The sequence below is a fragment of the Onychostoma macrolepis genome, chromosome 17 (assembly GCF_012432095.1).
Source record: "Onychostoma macrolepis isolate SWU-2019 chromosome 17, ASM1243209v1, whole genome shotgun sequence".
In the NCBI taxonomy this organism is placed as follows: domain Eukaryota; kingdom Metazoa; phylum Chordata; class Actinopteri; order Cypriniformes; family Cyprinidae; genus Onychostoma; species Onychostoma macrolepis.
The window spans coordinates 785174-803132 of record NC_081171.1 but is presented as its reverse complement, the minus strand read 5'-3'; the positions used below and the strand labels follow the sequence as shown (position 1 = coordinate 803132).

The following is a 17959-nucleotide window of genomic DNA, read 5'->3' as shown; positions in this document are numbered from 1 at the left end:
TGATTTTAGAATTATTTAAATTTTATATTAATTTTTATTAACTTATATTTTGATACTTATTTTTAAATTATTTTAATTTAACATTATAATTTATTTTAGTAGATTTATAATTTTACATTTTTATGATTTTTATGAATCCTTAGTGTTTTGTTTTGTTTTGTTTTGATTGCTATTATTTTACTTTTATTTTAGTGTTTTATTTTTAATTTTAATTTTAAAATTATTTGTTTATTTAATGTAACTTTTTTTTATAGGTGACTTGTTAAATATCTTTGCAGAAAAAAGGTGCATGAAATATGAAGGCAAATATTGCACAAACTTTTCTTAAACATATCCTGTATGTCCAGAAATAAAATAAAATATGAAAAATGCATAATATTTCTTAGTCAAAATGTAGACATTCAGGTTTAGAGGTCGACTCAAAGTCCAGATGATTCAGACTCTTCCTGACTGTCAGTGTAACAGCAGTAATAGATGATTATTAACAGCTTTCAGTCTGTCAGCATCATTAAACATCAATTATCAGACATACAGTAGCAGTTCTGCATTGTTTTTCTGTGTATTGCTATATTATCTAATTTTAACTTTTGCTAATATTTTTATTCAAACTGTGATTCCTTGATTGAAAAAAAAAATAAAACTGACAAAACATTGCATTCAAATTAATCGAAAAAATGAGAAAAATCACGCAGCCCTACATGGATGCTGATTGATCGTGATGTGAGCTGATACTCTGATTGACTGATTGATTGGCTGATCTGCTCTCTCAGCTCATCAATAAGGGTAAAGGTGAAGCTCTGAGGATTCGTGCCATCCTTCGCTCTCTCGTTCCCACGGAGGATCTGGTCGGCATCATCAGCATCCCGCTCAAGATGCCCGTCGTCAATAAAGGTGCCAAACACTCTCCTAATTCTCACATTTTAAAAAGCTTCATCATAATTCATCCTTCTGCAAGTTCTGCTGTATATTCAGCAGCATGATGACATTTTCTTGCTGTTTTTTTTCCTGTAATTTAAAATTTTTTTTATCTTTAGTTGGGAAGAAAAACATTTCTATTACTTGAGTTAAAATAAACGCTAACTGAAAGAAAATATTTTTAAATAAATTGCTAACTTTTTTTTTTTAAATTTCAGCTAGTTGCCAAGGCAACATTTCTCAGTTTACTTGATGTACTAAAATAACTAAAACTGAAATAAAAATTAATAAGCTATATAGACATAAAAAAAAAAAATACAAAAAATGTAAATTTAAACAGGAAATATAAAAATAAAAACAAATTCAAAATATTAATAAAAAGTGCAACCAAGGCAGTATATTCACAGCAAATAATAAAGATGGTACGGTTTATGTTATAGTTATTATAGTTAGTGTATTATAGTTTTAAAGGTTATCCCAGATAAATACTTCTTTCTGCTGCCTCATCTACTGCAGATCAGGATTAGTTAGTTTGGGAACCAGTCTGTCTCCAGAAGTGCACTAAATCTGACAAAATCCACTGAGACGACCTCAAATGGAAAATCAATTCATAAATAAACCATTTTTGTAGTTAAAAAATGCAGTATGTTTTTATTTATTTTTTTAGAGTTTGAGTCAGACTGTAGTCATTATAAATGAGTTTATTCATTAAAAACTGGAAGCCTGCTGTATGTCCCAGAGTTATAATACAACCATAAAAATATTTTTGATATTTGGAATAAAATAAATGTTAAATGAAATAAAGTGTGTGTATATATATATATATATATATATATATATATATATATATATATATATATATATATATAATGTGTGTGTATGTGTATGTGTATACAGTGGAGCAAAAAGTATTTAGTCAGCCACCAATTGTGCAAGTTCTCCCACTTAAAAAGATGAGAGAGGCCTGTAATTTTCATCATAGGTATACCTCAACTATGAGAGACAAAATGAGAAAACCCAGAAAATCACATTGTAGGATTTTTAAAGAATTAATTGGTAAATTCCTCGGTAAAATAAGTATTTGGTCACCTACAAACAAGCAAGATTTCTGGCTCTCACAGACCTGTAACTTCTTCTTTAAGAGGCTCCTCTGTCCTCCACTCGTTACCTGTATTAATGGCATCTGTTTGAACTCGTTATCAGTATAAAAGACACCTGTCCACAACCTCAAACAGTCCAACTCCAAACTCCACCATGGCCAAGACCAAAGAGCTGTCAAAGGACACCAGAAACAAAATTGTAGACCTGCACCAGGCTGGGAAGACTGAATCTGCAATAGGTAAGCAGCTTGGTGTGAAGAAATCAACTGTGGGAGCAATTATTAGAAAATGGAAGACATACAAGACCACTGATAATCTCCCTCGATCTGGGGCTCCACGCAAGATCTCACCCCGTGGGGTCAAAATGATCACAAGAATTGTGAGCAAAATCCCAGAACCACACGGGGACCTAGTGAATGACCTGCAGAGAGCTGGGACCAAAGTAACAAAGGCTACCATCAGTAACACACTGCGCCGCCAGGGACTCAAATCCTGCAGCGCCAGACGTGTCCCCCTGCTTAAGCAGTACATGTCCGGCCCGTCTGAAGTTTGCTAGAGAGCATTTGGATGATCCAGAAGAGGATTGGGAGAATGTCATATGGTCAGATGAAACCAAAATATAACTTTTGGTAAAACTCAAAGAATGCTGAGTTGCATCCAAAGAACACCATACCTACTGTGAAGCATGGGGGTGGAAACATCATGCTTTGGGGCTGTTTTTCTGCAAAGGGACCAGGACGACTGATCCGTGTAAACGAAAGAATGAATGGGGCCATGTATCGTGAGATTTTGAGTGAAAACCTCCTTCCATCAGCAAGGGCATTGAAGATGAAACATGGCTGGGTCTTTCAGCATGACAATGATCCCAAACACACCGCCCGAACGCGAAGGAGTGACTTCGTAAAAGCATTTCAAGGTCCTGGAGTGGCCGAGCCAGTCTCCAGATCTCAACCCCATCGAAAATCTTTGGAGTCCGTGTTGCCCAGCGACAGCCCCAAAACATTACTGCTCTAGAGGAGATCTGCATGGAGGAATGGGCCAAAATACCAGCAACAGTGTGTGAAGACTTACAGAAAACGTTTGACCTCTGTCATTGCCAACAAAGGGTATATAACAAAGTATTGAGATGAAAATTGTTATTGACCAAATACTTATTTTCCACCATAATTTGCAAATAAATTCTTTAAAAATCCTACAATGTGATTTTCTGGATTTTTTTTCCTCATTTTGTCTCTCATAGTTGAGGTATACCTATGATGAAAATTACAGGCCTCTCTCGTCTTTTTAAGTGGGAGTGACTAAATACTTTTTTGCCCCACTGTATATATATATGTATATATATATATATATATATATATATATAAAAACTGTATATGTATTAATACTCATAAAAATTACAAAAACAACAAAATTACTAAAACTTGAAAATTGAAGCAAAAAAGAAAAATACAAATAAAATCTAATTCAAAATAATAACAGCCTATAATAGTATCTCAATGATACTAAAATAACACTTGCATGTGGCTGTTTCGATGACGTGTGTGAGCGATTGAACAGGACTGAAGTGTGTGTGATCTGTCCGTCAGATGGCAGCGTGACCGAGCCTGACGTGTCGGCCAGTTTCTGTCCGGACCACAAGGCCCCCATGGTGCTGTTCCTGGAGCGCGTGTATGGCATCGAGGACCAGAGCTTCCTGCTGCATCTGTTAGAGGTGGGATTCCTGCTGGACCTGAGAGCCGCCGCCTCGCTGGACACGGTCAGTGCTTCACGCTTTGGCCCAAAGGGGCTGAAAATAATCATTAAATTGCTTCTCACAAACTTCATCTCTGTATGTGCTAGGGATGCAACAATACAGTTAGCCCAGGGTTCAATACATACCTCGGTTTTTTAACCACGGTTTCGGGTTCGGTTCTGATGGCTTGACACATCAGTGTTTAAAAAATAGGATGGATTGGCCATTATTGAGCGCTATAAGCACATGTAATATGTGTTTCATTCATACTGGATGCCAGAGGGCGCCGTCGCACATATGCATCACAGAAGTAATAGAACTGATGACGTTCCAGGAAATCCCTAATACGGATAAAGACATCACTATCGCTGTAACTGAATAAAAAGAAGAAATAACGATAAACGTTTTGAATGATGAAACATAAGGACAATAAACACTCGCCTGTGACAATATATGAAGAGTTCATTTGCAAAAACGGATAACTCCGTTTTTAACAATTCTCAGAAATCATGTTTTTTCATTGTCCATTCCAATTAATCTAAATCAAACTGCAGTTGGGTTATTTTGACTAGGTTAAAAAATTACTTTAAAAAAACAGCTAACATAATAAAAAACGTTTTTTGAAAATTAAAAAAAAACGGCGTTATCTGTTTTTGCAAATAAACTCTTCATATGGTATATCTGTGTTCTTCAAACCATCTCGGGTTTTTTAAAATGATTAAGTATATTTGTAAGCCATTTCTAATCGACATAGCCTTTACTACAGTATAGAATATATTTTCTGCGTCATTCTGTGATAAGAAGTCAAGTCACCTTTATTTATATAGCGCTTTTAACAATACAGATTGTGTCAAAGCACTTAACAGTATCAAATTGGAGGATAGAGTGTCAGTAATGTATAATGATACGATTAAACACTCAATTTTCAGTGAAAGGCATTTCATTATTGAATTCAGAGATGTCATTGTCTAGCTCAGTTTAGTTTAAATAGTATCTGTGCAATCAAATCGGTGATAATCGCTAGAAATGAAGTGTCCCCAACTGAGCAAGCCAGAGGCGACAGCGGCAAGGAACCAAAACTCCCTCCGAGACAGAATGGAGAAAAAAACCTTGGGAGAAACCAGACTCAGTCGGGGGTCAGTTCTCCTCTGACCAGACGACACCCGCAGTTCAAAAGTTTATATTTCTATTTTAATTTTGTTGCAAGTTCTAACAATAGTAGTATTATGTAGTTAGGTATTTTATTATATTTTTAGTTATTTTGTTATATTTTTTAGTTTTAATGTATTTTAATCGAGGTCTTCACTGGGGATATGTCTCTGGGGCTCATCTGGGTGTCCTGGTCTCCGCTGACGATCAGGGCTGTAGACATCATCTCTTGGTGCTGATCCACCATCTGATCGGATACGGACTGAGAAACAGACTAGGAAAGAAACAGACAAATATTAGCGTAGATGCCATTCAACTTACGATGTAACAAGTACATCGTGTGTTATGGGGAGTGTTCCCGGTTCCGGTTGATCTAATTAATGCAGCCTAACAACCCTTTAACGGATATGAATTATAGAAGTGTATTAGTGTGTTATGTGTACGCCAGGCTAAAGAGATGGGTCTTTAATCTAGATTTAAACTGACAGAGTGTGTCTGCCTCCCGAACAGTGATGGGTAGATTGTTCCAGAGTTTGGGAGCTAAATAGGAAAAGGATCTGCCGCCTGCAGTCGATTTTGATATTCTAGGTATTATCAAACGGCCAGAGTTTTGAGAACGCAGCGAACGTGGAGGACTATAGTGTGATAAGAGCTCGCTCAAGTACTGAGGAGCTAAACCATTCAGGGCTTTATAAGTAATTAACAAGATTTTAAAATCTATCCGATGTTTGATAGGGAGCCAGTGCAGTGTTGACAGAACTGGGCTAATATGGTCATATTTCCTGGTTCTAGTAAGGACTCTAGCTGCTGCATTTTGGACTAACTGTAGTTTGTTGATCAAGCGTGCAGAACAACCACCCAATAAAGCATTACAATAGTCTAACCTTGAGGTCATAAACGCATGAACTAACATTTCTGCATTTGACGTTGAGAGCATAGGTTGCAATTTAGATATGTTTTTGAGATAAAAAACGCAGTTTTACAGATGCTAGAAACATGGCTTTCAAATGACAGATTGCTATCGAACAGCACACCTAGGTTCCTGACTGATGAAGAAGAATTGACAGAGCAGCCATCAAGTGTTAGATAATGTTCTAGGTTATTACATGTGGGGTTTTTAGGTCCGATAATTAACACCTCTGTTTTTTCAGAGTTTAGCAGTAAAAAATTACTTGTCATCCAGTTTTTATATCGACTATGCATTCCGTTAGTTTCTCAATTTGGTGTGTTTCACCGGGCGAAGAAATATAGAGCTGAGTATCATCAGCATAACAGTGAAAGCTAACACCATGTCTCCTGATAATATCTCCCAAGGGTAACATGTAAAGCGTGAATAGTAACGGCCCTAGTACTGAGCCTTGAGGTACTCCATACTGCACTTGTGATCGATATGATACCTCTTCATTCACTGCTACGAACTGATGGCGGTCAGATAAGTACGATTTGAACCATGCTAAGGCACTTCCACTAATGCCAACAAAGTTTTGTAGTCTATTCAAAAGAATGTTGTGGTCGATAGTGTCGAGCATGGCGCTAAGATCCAGTAGAACTAATAAAGAGATACAACCACGATCAGATGATAGAAGCAGGTCATTTGTAACTCTAATGAGAGCAGTCTCAGTACTATGATACGATCCTGACTGGAACCTAACCCTAACCCTAACCCTAAATCCTGACTGGAATTCCTCACAGATATCATTTTTCTCTAAGAAGGAATATAATTGTGAGGATACTACCTTTTCTAGTATCTTTGACAGAAAAGGGAGATTTGAGATCGGTCTGTAATTAACTAGATCTTTGGGGTCAAGTTGGGTTTTTTAACGCAGCCAATTTGAAGGTTTTGGGGACATATCCTAATGACAATGATGAATTAATAATAGCCAAAAGAGGATCTATGACTTCTGGAAAGGACTTCTGGACCAAAGGAAGTTATTTCAAACACTCGACTGATGTTGTGAAGTAAAAAGTTATAATGTTTTCTTTTGTTGGAAAACAGGTTTAGAAAGTCTTATCATTGCAAGTCATTATAAGGGAAGATGCTCGGCGTATGTTGCTTTTTCAAATATAAGCGGGTAAGCGTTTCCTCATCTCAGCACGTGAACTCACGGCACATAGACAATTCTGAAAGGAAATAAAACACGGAAATTATAAACGCAAAACCAAAAATACGCAGTTCACAAGCGCGTATTGAACCGTGGATGTCGTACCAAACGGTTCGATATTATATTGAGAACTCTAGTGAGAACTGCTGGTTCTGCTTAAATACACAATACATAGCCTGGCTTAATTGGACGGTTAACAAGTGTGTTTGAGTGTGTGTGTGTGTGTGTGTGTGTGCGTGCAGCATTTGCTCTGTAAAGATCATGTTTGAGCTCAAACACACTAATTCTGTCTGTTTAAGGGATCACTGACTGATCCTCCTAAATTAGCCGTGCACACTGGGAAACGTTTTACACGATCGCTGCGATGCCCTGAATTTGACTCAGGGTTTATGGCAGTAGAAGTCAAGCCATGTTTGTTTCTATAGCACTTTATACAGTACAGATGGTTTCAAAGCAGCTTCACAGTAATACACAGTGTTAATGTAGTAAAATTAATCACTTCTGAATCTATAAATTTAATTTCAGCTCTAAAGCAGCTTTACAAAAGACGATAGTGTCATTATTCGGATAAATTCAGTTCAGTTCAAATTTTTATGTATTGTTTTGTTTTGGCTTGTTCTTTTGGTTTGTTTCATTTTTTTGTTCTGTTGTTTTGTTTTATTTTGTCTCTTTTTTTTTTGTTTATTTTTTTGTTTTGGTTTGTTTTATTTTTTTGTTTTTTTTGATGTTTTGTTTTATTTTGTTTTGTTTTGGTTTTTGTTTCGTCATTTTGGTTTGGTTTGTTGTTTTGCTGTTTGTTTTGTTTTTTGTTTATGTTGTTGTTGTTTTGGTTTGTTTTATTCTACTTTGTGTTTTTTTTTTTTCGTTTTGTTTGTTTGTAAGCGAGTGGTGGGTGTGATTTTAAACTTACAGGCACCATATTGTTTCTGACATGATTGAATGTCAAACGTCGAATTTTGACGATTTGCTTTTGTTCCTTTTTTGTAAGTCCTTTTGGATAAAAGCATCTGCTAAATGCATAAATATAACAGAGACCCCAAAGAGTCAAGCATTTAAAAAATCGCTTTGTATTAGATACAAAATGACAAATCAAGTGGCATTTACTTTAAAGAAAGATGCACAAACATTCTTGACAAACAAAACATTGGACAGTCAAGTGTCGTGCTTGTTTGTGGTTAATGTTGCCAGTGAATGTGATTCTCTACAGCTGTGTGAACTGACTTGCACTAAAATGCACTAAAAATCACCAAAACTGATTCAAACACTTCAGATGTGATGAATCATTTACAGTATTCCATTATTTACAGTATACAGAGTCCTTTTGATTCATATGAATCATCTCTGTGGTGTTGTGTTCATTCCCAGGAGGCTTTGCGCACCACAGAAACGGCTCTGGCTATGAACAGGTACATCGGTTCAGCCGTGCTGCCTCTGCTAACCCGCTGCGCTCCTCACTTCTCCGGCACTGAGCATCACGCCGCGCTCATCGACTCCACGCTCTACACCATCTACCGTCTGTCCAAGGGCTGCTCGCTCACCAAAGCCCAGCGCGATGCCATCGAGGAGTGTCTGCTGGCCATCTGCAAGTGAGAACAGCTGCTCGTTATCATACAGTAACGAGGTCTGATCAACTGCACTTGAATGAACTTAAGGCTCCTTCACAACAAAGAGGATCACTTCTTATCATACATTTTTAATAATCGTTCACACCTCAACTATAACAATAACGACACAGAGGAATGATATCATTGGAATCACTTTCAAAATGTTTTTTCCGTTATAGATTTTATCATTACTGTTATAGTTATCGTTATAGTTGTCATTTTACTTCCCATTATAGTTAATGCTAAAGTTGTCATTATAGTTATTGCTATAGTCATCGCTGTAATTATCGGTATAATTATTGTTATAATTATCGCTTTAGTTATCGGTATGGCTATCATTATAGTTGTCATTATAGTCATCGCTGTAATTATCAGTATAATTATTGCTATAGTTATCGTTATAGTTATCACTATAGTCATCGCTGTAATTATTGGTGTAATTATTGCTGTAGTCATCATCACAGTTTTCACTATAGCCATCGCTGTAATTATCGATATAGTTATTGCTATAATTATCATTATAGTTATCACCATAGTCAAGTCAAGTCAAGTCACCTTTATTTATATAGCGCTTTTAACAATACAGATTGTGTCAAAGCACTTAACAGTATCAAACTGGAGGATAGAGTGTCAGTAATGTATAATGATAAGATTAAACACTCAATTTTCAGTTAAAGGCATTTCATTATTGAATTCAGAGATGTCATTGTCTAGCTCAGTTTAGTTTAAATAGTAGCTGTGCAATCAAATCGGCGATAATCGCTAGAAATTAAGTGTCCCCAACTGAGCAAGCCAGAGGCGACAGCGGCAAGGAACCAAAACTCCTCTGAGACATAATGGAGAAAAAAAAACCTTGGGAGAAACCAGGCTCAGTCGGGGGGCCAGTTCTCCTCTGACCAGACGAAACCCGCAGTTCAAAAGTTTATATTTCTATTTTAATTTTGTTGCAATTTCTAACAATAGTAGTATTATGTAGTTAGGTATTTTATTATATTTTAGTTATTTTGTTATTTTTGGTTGATATATCTAGGGATATATCTCTGGGGGTCATCTGGGTGTCCTGGTCTCCGCTGACGATCAGGGCTGTAGACATCATCTCTTGGTGCTGATCCACCATCTGATCGGATACGAACTGAGAAACAGACTAGGAAAGAAACAAACAAATATTAGCGTAGATGCCATTCAACTTACGATGTAACGAGTACATCGTGTGTTATGGGGAGTGTTCCCGGTTCCGGTTGATCTAATTAATGCAGCCTAACAATCCTTTAACGGATTTGAATAATAGAAGCGTATTAATGCGTTATGTGTAAGCCAGGCTAAATAGATGGGTCTTTAATCTAGATTTAAACTGACAGAGTGTGTCTGCCTCCCGAACAGTGTTAGGTAGACTGTTCCAGAGTTTGGGAGCTAAATAGGAAAAGGATCTGCCGCCCGCAGTCGATTTTGATATTCTAGGTATTATCAAACGGCCAGAGTTTTGAGAACGCAGCGGACGTGGAGGACTATAATGTGATAAGAGCTCGCTCAAGTACTGAGGAGCTAAACCATTCAGGGCTTTATAAGTAATTAACAAGATTTTAAAATCTATCCGATGCTTGATAGGGAGCCAGTGCAGTGTTGACAGAACCGGGCTAATATGGTCATATTTCCTGGTTCTAGTAAGGACTCTAGCTGCTGCATTTTGGACTAACTGTAGTTTGTTGATCAAGCGTGCAGAACAACCACCTAATAAAGCATTACAATAGTCTAGCCTTGAGGTCATAAACGCATGAATTAACATTTCTGCATTTGACGTTGAGAGCATTGGTCGCAATTTAGATATGCTTTTGAGATGAAAAATGCAGTTTTACAGATGCTAGAAACATGGCTTTCAAATGACAGATTGCTATCGAACAGCACACCTAGGTTCCTGACTGATGAAGAAGAATTGACAGAGCAGCCGTCAAGTGTTAGATAATATTCTAGGTTATTACATGTGGGGTTTTAGGTCCGATAATTAACACCTCTGTTTTTCAGAATTTAGCAGTAAAAAATTATTTGTCATCCAGTTTTTTATATCGACTATGCATTCCGTTAGTTTCTCAATTTGGTGTGTTTCACCGGGCCGCGAAGAAATATAGAGCTGAGTATCATCAGCATAACAGTGAAAGCTAACACCATGTCTCCTGATAATATCTCCCAAGGGTAACATATAAAGCGTGAAAAGTAACGGCCCTAGTACTGAGCCTTGAGGTACTCCATACTGCACTTGTGATCGATATGATACCTCTTCATTCACTGCTACGAACTGATGGCGGTCAGATAAGTACGATTTGAACCATGCTAAGGCACTTCCACTAATGCCAACAAAGTTTTCTAGTCTATTCAAAAGAATGTTGTGGTCGATAGTGTCGAACGCAGCGCTAAGATCCAGTAGAACTAATAAAGAGATACAACCACGATCAGATGATAGAAGCAGGTCATTTGTAACTCTAATGAGAGCAGTCTCAGTACTATGATACGATCTAAATCCTGACTGGAATTCCTCACAGATATCATTTTTCTCTAGGAAGGAATATAATTGTGAGGATACTACCTTTTCTAGTATCTTTGACAGAAAAGGAGATTTGAGATCGGTCTGTAATTAACTAGATCTTTGGGGTCAAGTTGTGGTTTTTAATGAGAGGCTTAATAACAGCCAATTTGAAGGTTTTGGGGACATATCCTAATGACAACGATGAATTAATAATAGCCAAAGAGGATCTAAGACTTCTGGAAGCAGCTCTTTTAGAAGTTTAGATGGAATCGGGTCTAACATACATGTTGTTGGTTTAGATGATTTAACAAGTTTATACAATTCTTCCTCTCCCACAGTAGAGAATGAATGAAATTGTTCCTCAGGGGATCTATAGTGCGCTATCTGATGCGATACTGTAGCTGACGGCTGCAAGGATACAATTTTATCTCTGATAGTATCGATCTTGGAAGTGAAGTAGTTCATAAAGTCATTACTGCTATGCTCTTGGGAAATGCCAACACCTGTTGATGCTTGATTTTTCGTTAATTTAGTTACTGTATTGAATAAATACCGAGGGTTATGTTTGTTTTCTTCTAGAAGAGACGAAAAGTAATCAGATCTAGCAGTTTTAATGCTTTTCTGTAGGATAGGGTACTTTCCCGCCAAGCTAAACGAAATACCTCTAATTTAGTTTTCCTCCAGCTGCGCTCCATTTTCCGGGCTGCTCTCTTTAGGGCGCGGGTGTGCTCATTATACCACGGTGTTGGACTCTTATCCTTAATCTTCCTTAAGCGTAAAGGAGCAACCGCATCTAAAGTGCTAGAAAAGAGAGAGTCCATAGTTCCTGTTACATCATCAAGTTGTTCTGAGCTATTGGATATACTGAGGAACTGAGATAAGTCAGGAAGATTATTTATAAAGCAGTCTTTTGTGGTAGAAGTGATGGTTCTACCATATTTGTAACAAGAAGTTGGCTTTACAGCTTTAGCTATATGGAATATACAGGAGACTAGATAATGATCTGAGATATCATCGCTCTGCTGTAAAATTTCAACGCCACTGACATCAATTCCATGTGACAGTATTAAATCTAGAGTATGATTTCGACAATGAGTAGGGCCTGACACGTGTTGTTTAACACCAATAGAGTTTAGAATGTCTATAAATGCTGATCCCAACAAATCTCTTTCATTATCAACATGGATATTAAAATCACCAACGATTAGGACTTTATCTGCAGTCAGTACTAACTCCGATAGAAGATCAGAAAATTCTTTAATAAAGTCTGTATGGTGCCCTGGTGGCCTGTATACAGTAGCCAGTACAAACATCACAGGGATTTATCATTAACACTTATTTCTTTGGATAACGTTATATGAAGCACCATTACTTGAACGAATTATACTTGAAACCTGACCTCTGAGAGATACTGAAAATATTTCTATAAATTGTAGCAACACCTCCCCTTTACCTTTTGGACGCGGTTCATGTTTGTAACAGTAATCTTGGGGTGTAGACTCGTTTAAAGTAATGTAATCATCTTGTTTTAGCCAGGTTTCTGTCAAACAAAGCACATCTAGTTTATGGTCAGTGAACATATCATTTACAAAAGTGCTTTTGAAGAAAGGGATCTAATATTCAATAAGCCAAGCTTTATCATGTGTTTATCTGTATTATATCGGTTTTTATTTGTTGAACATCAATTAAATTGTTACTATTACTTTGGTTTGGATGTTTTCTGTATTTTCTAGTTCGGGGAACAGACACAGTCTCTATAGCGTGATATCTAGATGAAAAGATTCTATGTGCTGAGAGTTAACTGCCTTTGGTGACATGAGGCGGCTAGCAGACGATCGGTTTAGCCAGTCTGTCTGCTTCCTGACCTGGGCTCCAGTTAGTCAAGTACAAACTCTAAGACTATGTGCCATATTTCTAGAGAGAAGAGCGGCACCACCCAGGAGGGATGAACACCATCTCTTTTCAACAGGTCAGGTCTGCCCCAAAAATTCTTCCAATTATCTATAAAGCCTATGTTATTTTGCGGGCACCACTTAGACATCCAGCCATTAAGTGACGACAGTCTGCTATGAATCTCATCACCACGGTAAGCAGGGAGCGGACCAGAGCATATTACAGTGTCTGACATCGTGCTTGCAAGTTCACACACCTCTTTAACATTATTTTTGGTGATCTCCGACTGGCGAAGTCGAACATCATTAAGCGCCGACGTGGATAACAATCTTACTGAATTTACGTTTAGCATTAGTCAGCACTTTTAAATTTGCCAAGATGTCAGGCGCTCTGGCTCCTGGTAAACAATGGACTATGGTGGCTGGTGTCTCTATTTTCACGTTCCGTACAATAGAATCGCCAATAACTAGAGCACTTTCATCAGGTTTCTCAGTGGGTGCTTCACTGAGTGGGGAGAACCTGTTTGATGTTCTGATCGAACGGAAGAGTGGTGTTTTGACCCGCGACTATGCCGCCTCACTGTCACCCAGTTGCCCTGCTGCACGGGCTCAACCGAAACCGAACAATGTACAGGACTCCCTGAGCTAGTCGCATCCAAAGCAGTATCTACAGCCCTCACATTCTTACTGTCCTCAACTAAAGTTTGGATGCGTGTCTCTAGTTCTAAAACCTTCTCTGTCAGCCTAACTATTTCCCTGCATTTATCACATGTGAATCCTCGCTGCTGACAGAGACAGATAAACTATACATGTGGCAGACAGTGCAAACAACAATAGCAGGAGAAGAAGCCATTACTCACCTTGATTGATGAATGATACCAACAACTTACCACTTACCACTGTTGTTTGATGAGCTCGTGAAAACGGAGCGAGGAAAAAATAAAATAATAATAGGCGCGAATAGAATGCAAATGGAACCGCAAGTGACAAGCTAACGGGCTAACAAGCTGCACTCGCGGTTTTAAAGCGAACGATCAAATTAGTTAGATTAGTTTGAAAGATAACACCAGAAATATGGTGAGAATTAAGTTATATTTTATCACTTTAGACAAAAGGGATTGAAAGTAAGGTAGAGATTCAATAAAAGCGAAGGTACACGGAGCTACAAACACAAACCTCACAGCAGCACAACAGACTGAAGCAATCGAACTCAGAGTAAGCCAACAATAGTGATAGTCATCACTGTAATTATCGGTATAGCTATCATTATAGTTATTGCTATAGTCATCATTATAGTTATTGCTGTAGTCATCATCATACTTATCACTATAGTCATCGCTGTAATTATCGGTATAATTATTGTTATAATTATCGCTTTAGTTATTGGTATAGCTATCATTATAGTTGTCATTATGTTCATCGCTATAGTCATCATTGTAATTATCGGTATAGTTATTGCTATAGTTATAGTTATCACTATAGTCATCACTGTAATTATCGGTGTAATTATTGCTATAGTTATTGCTGTAGTCATCATCACAGTTATCACTATAGTCATTGCTGTAGTTATCGGTGTAATTATTGCTATAGTTATTGCTGCAGTCATCATCACAGTTTTCACTATAGTCATTGCTGTAGTTATCGGTGTAATTATTGCTATAGTTATTGCTGCAGTCATCATCACAGTTTTCACTATAGTCATTGCTGTAGTTATCGGTGTAATTATTGCTATAGTTATTGCTGCAGTCATCATCACAGTTTTCACTATAGTCATTGCTGTAGTTATCGGTGTAATTATTGCTATAGTTATTGCTGCAGTCATCATCACAGTTTTCACTATAGTCATTTCTGTAGTTATCGGTGTAATTATTGCTATAGTTGTTGCTGCAGTCATCATCACAGTTTTTTTACTATAGTCATCACTGTAATTATCGGTGTAATTATTGCTATAATTATTGCTGCAGTCATCATCACAGTTTTCACTATAGTCATCACTGTAATTATCGGTGTAATTATTGCTATAATTATTGCTGCAGTCATCATCACAGTTTTCACTATAGTCATCACTGTAATTATCGGTATAATTATTGTTATAGTTATTGCTATCGCTGTGAACTCATTTTGTGTTGTGTTCAGGTACCTCAGGCCCTCCATGCTCCAGCATCTGCTGCGCCGGCTGGTGTTTGACGTGCCGTTGTTGTCTGAATACTGTAAGATGCCTCTGAAGGTAAACAGCACTCACAAGTCTCATGATTCATATACTCTGACAGAAGAAGAGTTTTCTTCACTGCCTCACAGCTTTTTCCTTCCATTATTCTGTAGTTTGACTCCGCCCTTCTGTTTGAGCCACTCCCACATTCATCATGTCATTCTTGACTCTGACTCTGCCCCTTTTCTTAAGTACGCCCCTCTCTCATCAGCAGTGGGTGTTTTTATGCATCGCTGCTCTTGTTTAGGGCTCTTTTGCTGCAGATGTTCATCATCTGACTCATTTAGTGTCCATAATGACTCGGTAATATAGTTTGTCTTGTCGCTCATCATGAAATCATGCACTGGTGTGTAATTCATATTTAAATAATATTTGAATAGAGGATGTTTCTGTGAAGCTCATTAGTTGATGGCACACAGATCAAGTGTTTTTATATGAGAACCATTTATATGGAATCACTTTCAGAACGTTTTTTTTTTTGTTATATTTTTTTGTCATTGTTGTTATAGTTATAGTTATCGTTATCATTATACTTCCAGTTATAGTTATTTCTATTGTTGTCATTTATAGTTATTGCAATAACCATCGCTGTAATTATAAGTATAGTCATTGTTATAGTTATTGTTACAGTTATTACTATAGTTATCATTATAGTTAACACTATAGTCATTGCGGTAATTATTGTTATAGCTATCATTATAGTTATTGCTGTAGTCATCGCTGTAATTATCGGTATGGTTATTGTTAAAGTTATTGCTATAGTTATCATTATAGTTATCGCAATAGTCATCGCTGTAATTACCGGTATAGTTATTATTGCAGTTATTGCTATAGTTATCATTATAGTTAAAGCTATAGTCATTGCGGTAATTATTGTTATAGCTATCAGTATAGTTATTGCTGTAGTCATCGCTGTAATTATCGGTAGGGTTATTGTTAAAGTTAAAGTTATTGCTATAGTTATCGCAATAGTCATCGCTGTAATTATTGGTATAGTTATTGTTGCAGTTATTGCTATAGTTATCATTATAGTTAACGCTATAGTCATTGCGGTAATTATTGTTATAGCTATCATTATAGTTATTGCAATAGTCATCGCTGTAATTATCGGTATAGTTATATTTGCAGTTATTGCTGTAGTTATCATTATAGTTATCGCATTAGTCATTGCGGTAATTATTGTTATAGCTATCAGTATAGTTATTGCTGTAGTCATCATAACATAGCTGCAGATGTTCATCATCTGACTCATCTAGTGTCTATTAATGACTCGCTAATGTAGTTTGTCTCGTTGCTCGTCATGAAAACATGCACTGTTGTGTAATTCATATTTAAATAGAGGATGTTTCTGTGAAGATCATTAGTTGATGACACACGGATCAAGTGTTTTTATATGAGAACACTCACTGAATGTGTTTGATCGTGTGTTTCGCAGCTGTTGACAAATCATTACGAGCAGAACTGGAAGTATTACTGTCTTCCGTCCGGATGGGGGAGTTATGGTCAGGCGTCTGAGGAGGAGCTGCTGCTCACCAAGAAGATCTTCTGGGGAATCTTTGACTCTCTTTCTCAGAAGGTGAAGAGATCAGCAATAAATTACATTTCAACAATATATTCACACATAAAACAGTTATTTTAAATTATAATTTTTTTTTACTGTTTTTACAGTATTTTTGATCAAATAAATGCAGCCTTGAAATATTTAATTAAAATTTTTACTTAAATTTATACCTGATAAAATATTTCAGACTGATAAATAACTAGAAAAAAGTTTATTCATTATAAAAATGCCGTGATTCATTTCCATGACCTTTTCAGTTTTTCATAATTTATTGGATAAAATTGAAATATTTTTTTTTTCTCAATTTATAGCTGATAAAATATTTTAGAGTGGAATTACTAGAAATAACTAGTTTCCTGAGCAGCAAATCAGCATATTAGAATGATTTCTGAAGATCATGTGACACTGAAGACTGGAGTAATGATGCTGAAAATTCAGCTTTGATCACAGAAATAAATTACAGTTTAACAGATATTCACATAGTAAACAGATATTTTAGATTGTAAAAATATTTCACTATTTTTACTGTATTTTTGATCAAATTAATGCAAAAGAACAGAAGAGACTTCTTTTACAAACATTAACAAATCTTACCGATCCCAAGCTTTTGAGCACTTATCTTCCGTCTCTGACTCTCTGAATGATTGTGAATGCAGAAGTACGAGCAGGATCTGTTTAAGATGGCCATGCCGTGTCTGAGCGCCATCGCCGGAGCTCTACCGCCGGACTACGTCGACTCCACGCTCAGCACCACGCTGGAGAAACAGGTGTCTGTGGACACGCAGGGAAACTTCGACCCCAGACCCATAAACACAGCCAAGTACGTCAGAAAGAGAAACAATCTGCAGAAAAACTCTGTTTGATCCCGGGCTGGGCAGTAATCCATATCATAATGAGATTGTGATTAAATTTATGTTGATAGCTCTGGATATTTTATAGATTTTATATATAATGTCATAGAGCCAGGATATTTTTTCATCCATGATTTAATTTAAACAGTTCTGTTGTGCTGCATCTTATTCAACAAAAAATATAAATGCAATATTTTGTAGTAAATTGTTATAGTTCCAATTGATTTACATTTTAAAAAATTGATTAAATTGTTAAATTGAAATTTTTTTTGTTAAATTAATTAATTTCATTAGACTCTATTTTGATGATGAATTCGTATTAAATC

At 36.7% G+C, this 17959-nt stretch overlaps 1 protein-coding gene across 1 annotated transcript in view; it reads left to right on the top strand.

Moving 5' to 3' along the window:
* The window catches only part of LOC131522692 (ryanodine receptor 3), a 188814-nt gene that overhangs the window by 113839 nt on the left and 57016 nt on the right, over positions 1 to 17959 (top strand). Inside the window, 6 exon segments of the mRNA XM_058748334.1 lie at positions 771 to 891; positions 3602 to 3771; positions 8364 to 8584; positions 15149 to 15239; positions 16657 to 16797; positions 17439 to 17602. Coding sequence (XP_058604317.1) covers positions 771 to 891; positions 3602 to 3771; positions 8364 to 8584; positions 15149 to 15239; positions 16657 to 16797; positions 17439 to 17602 — 908 coding nt within the window.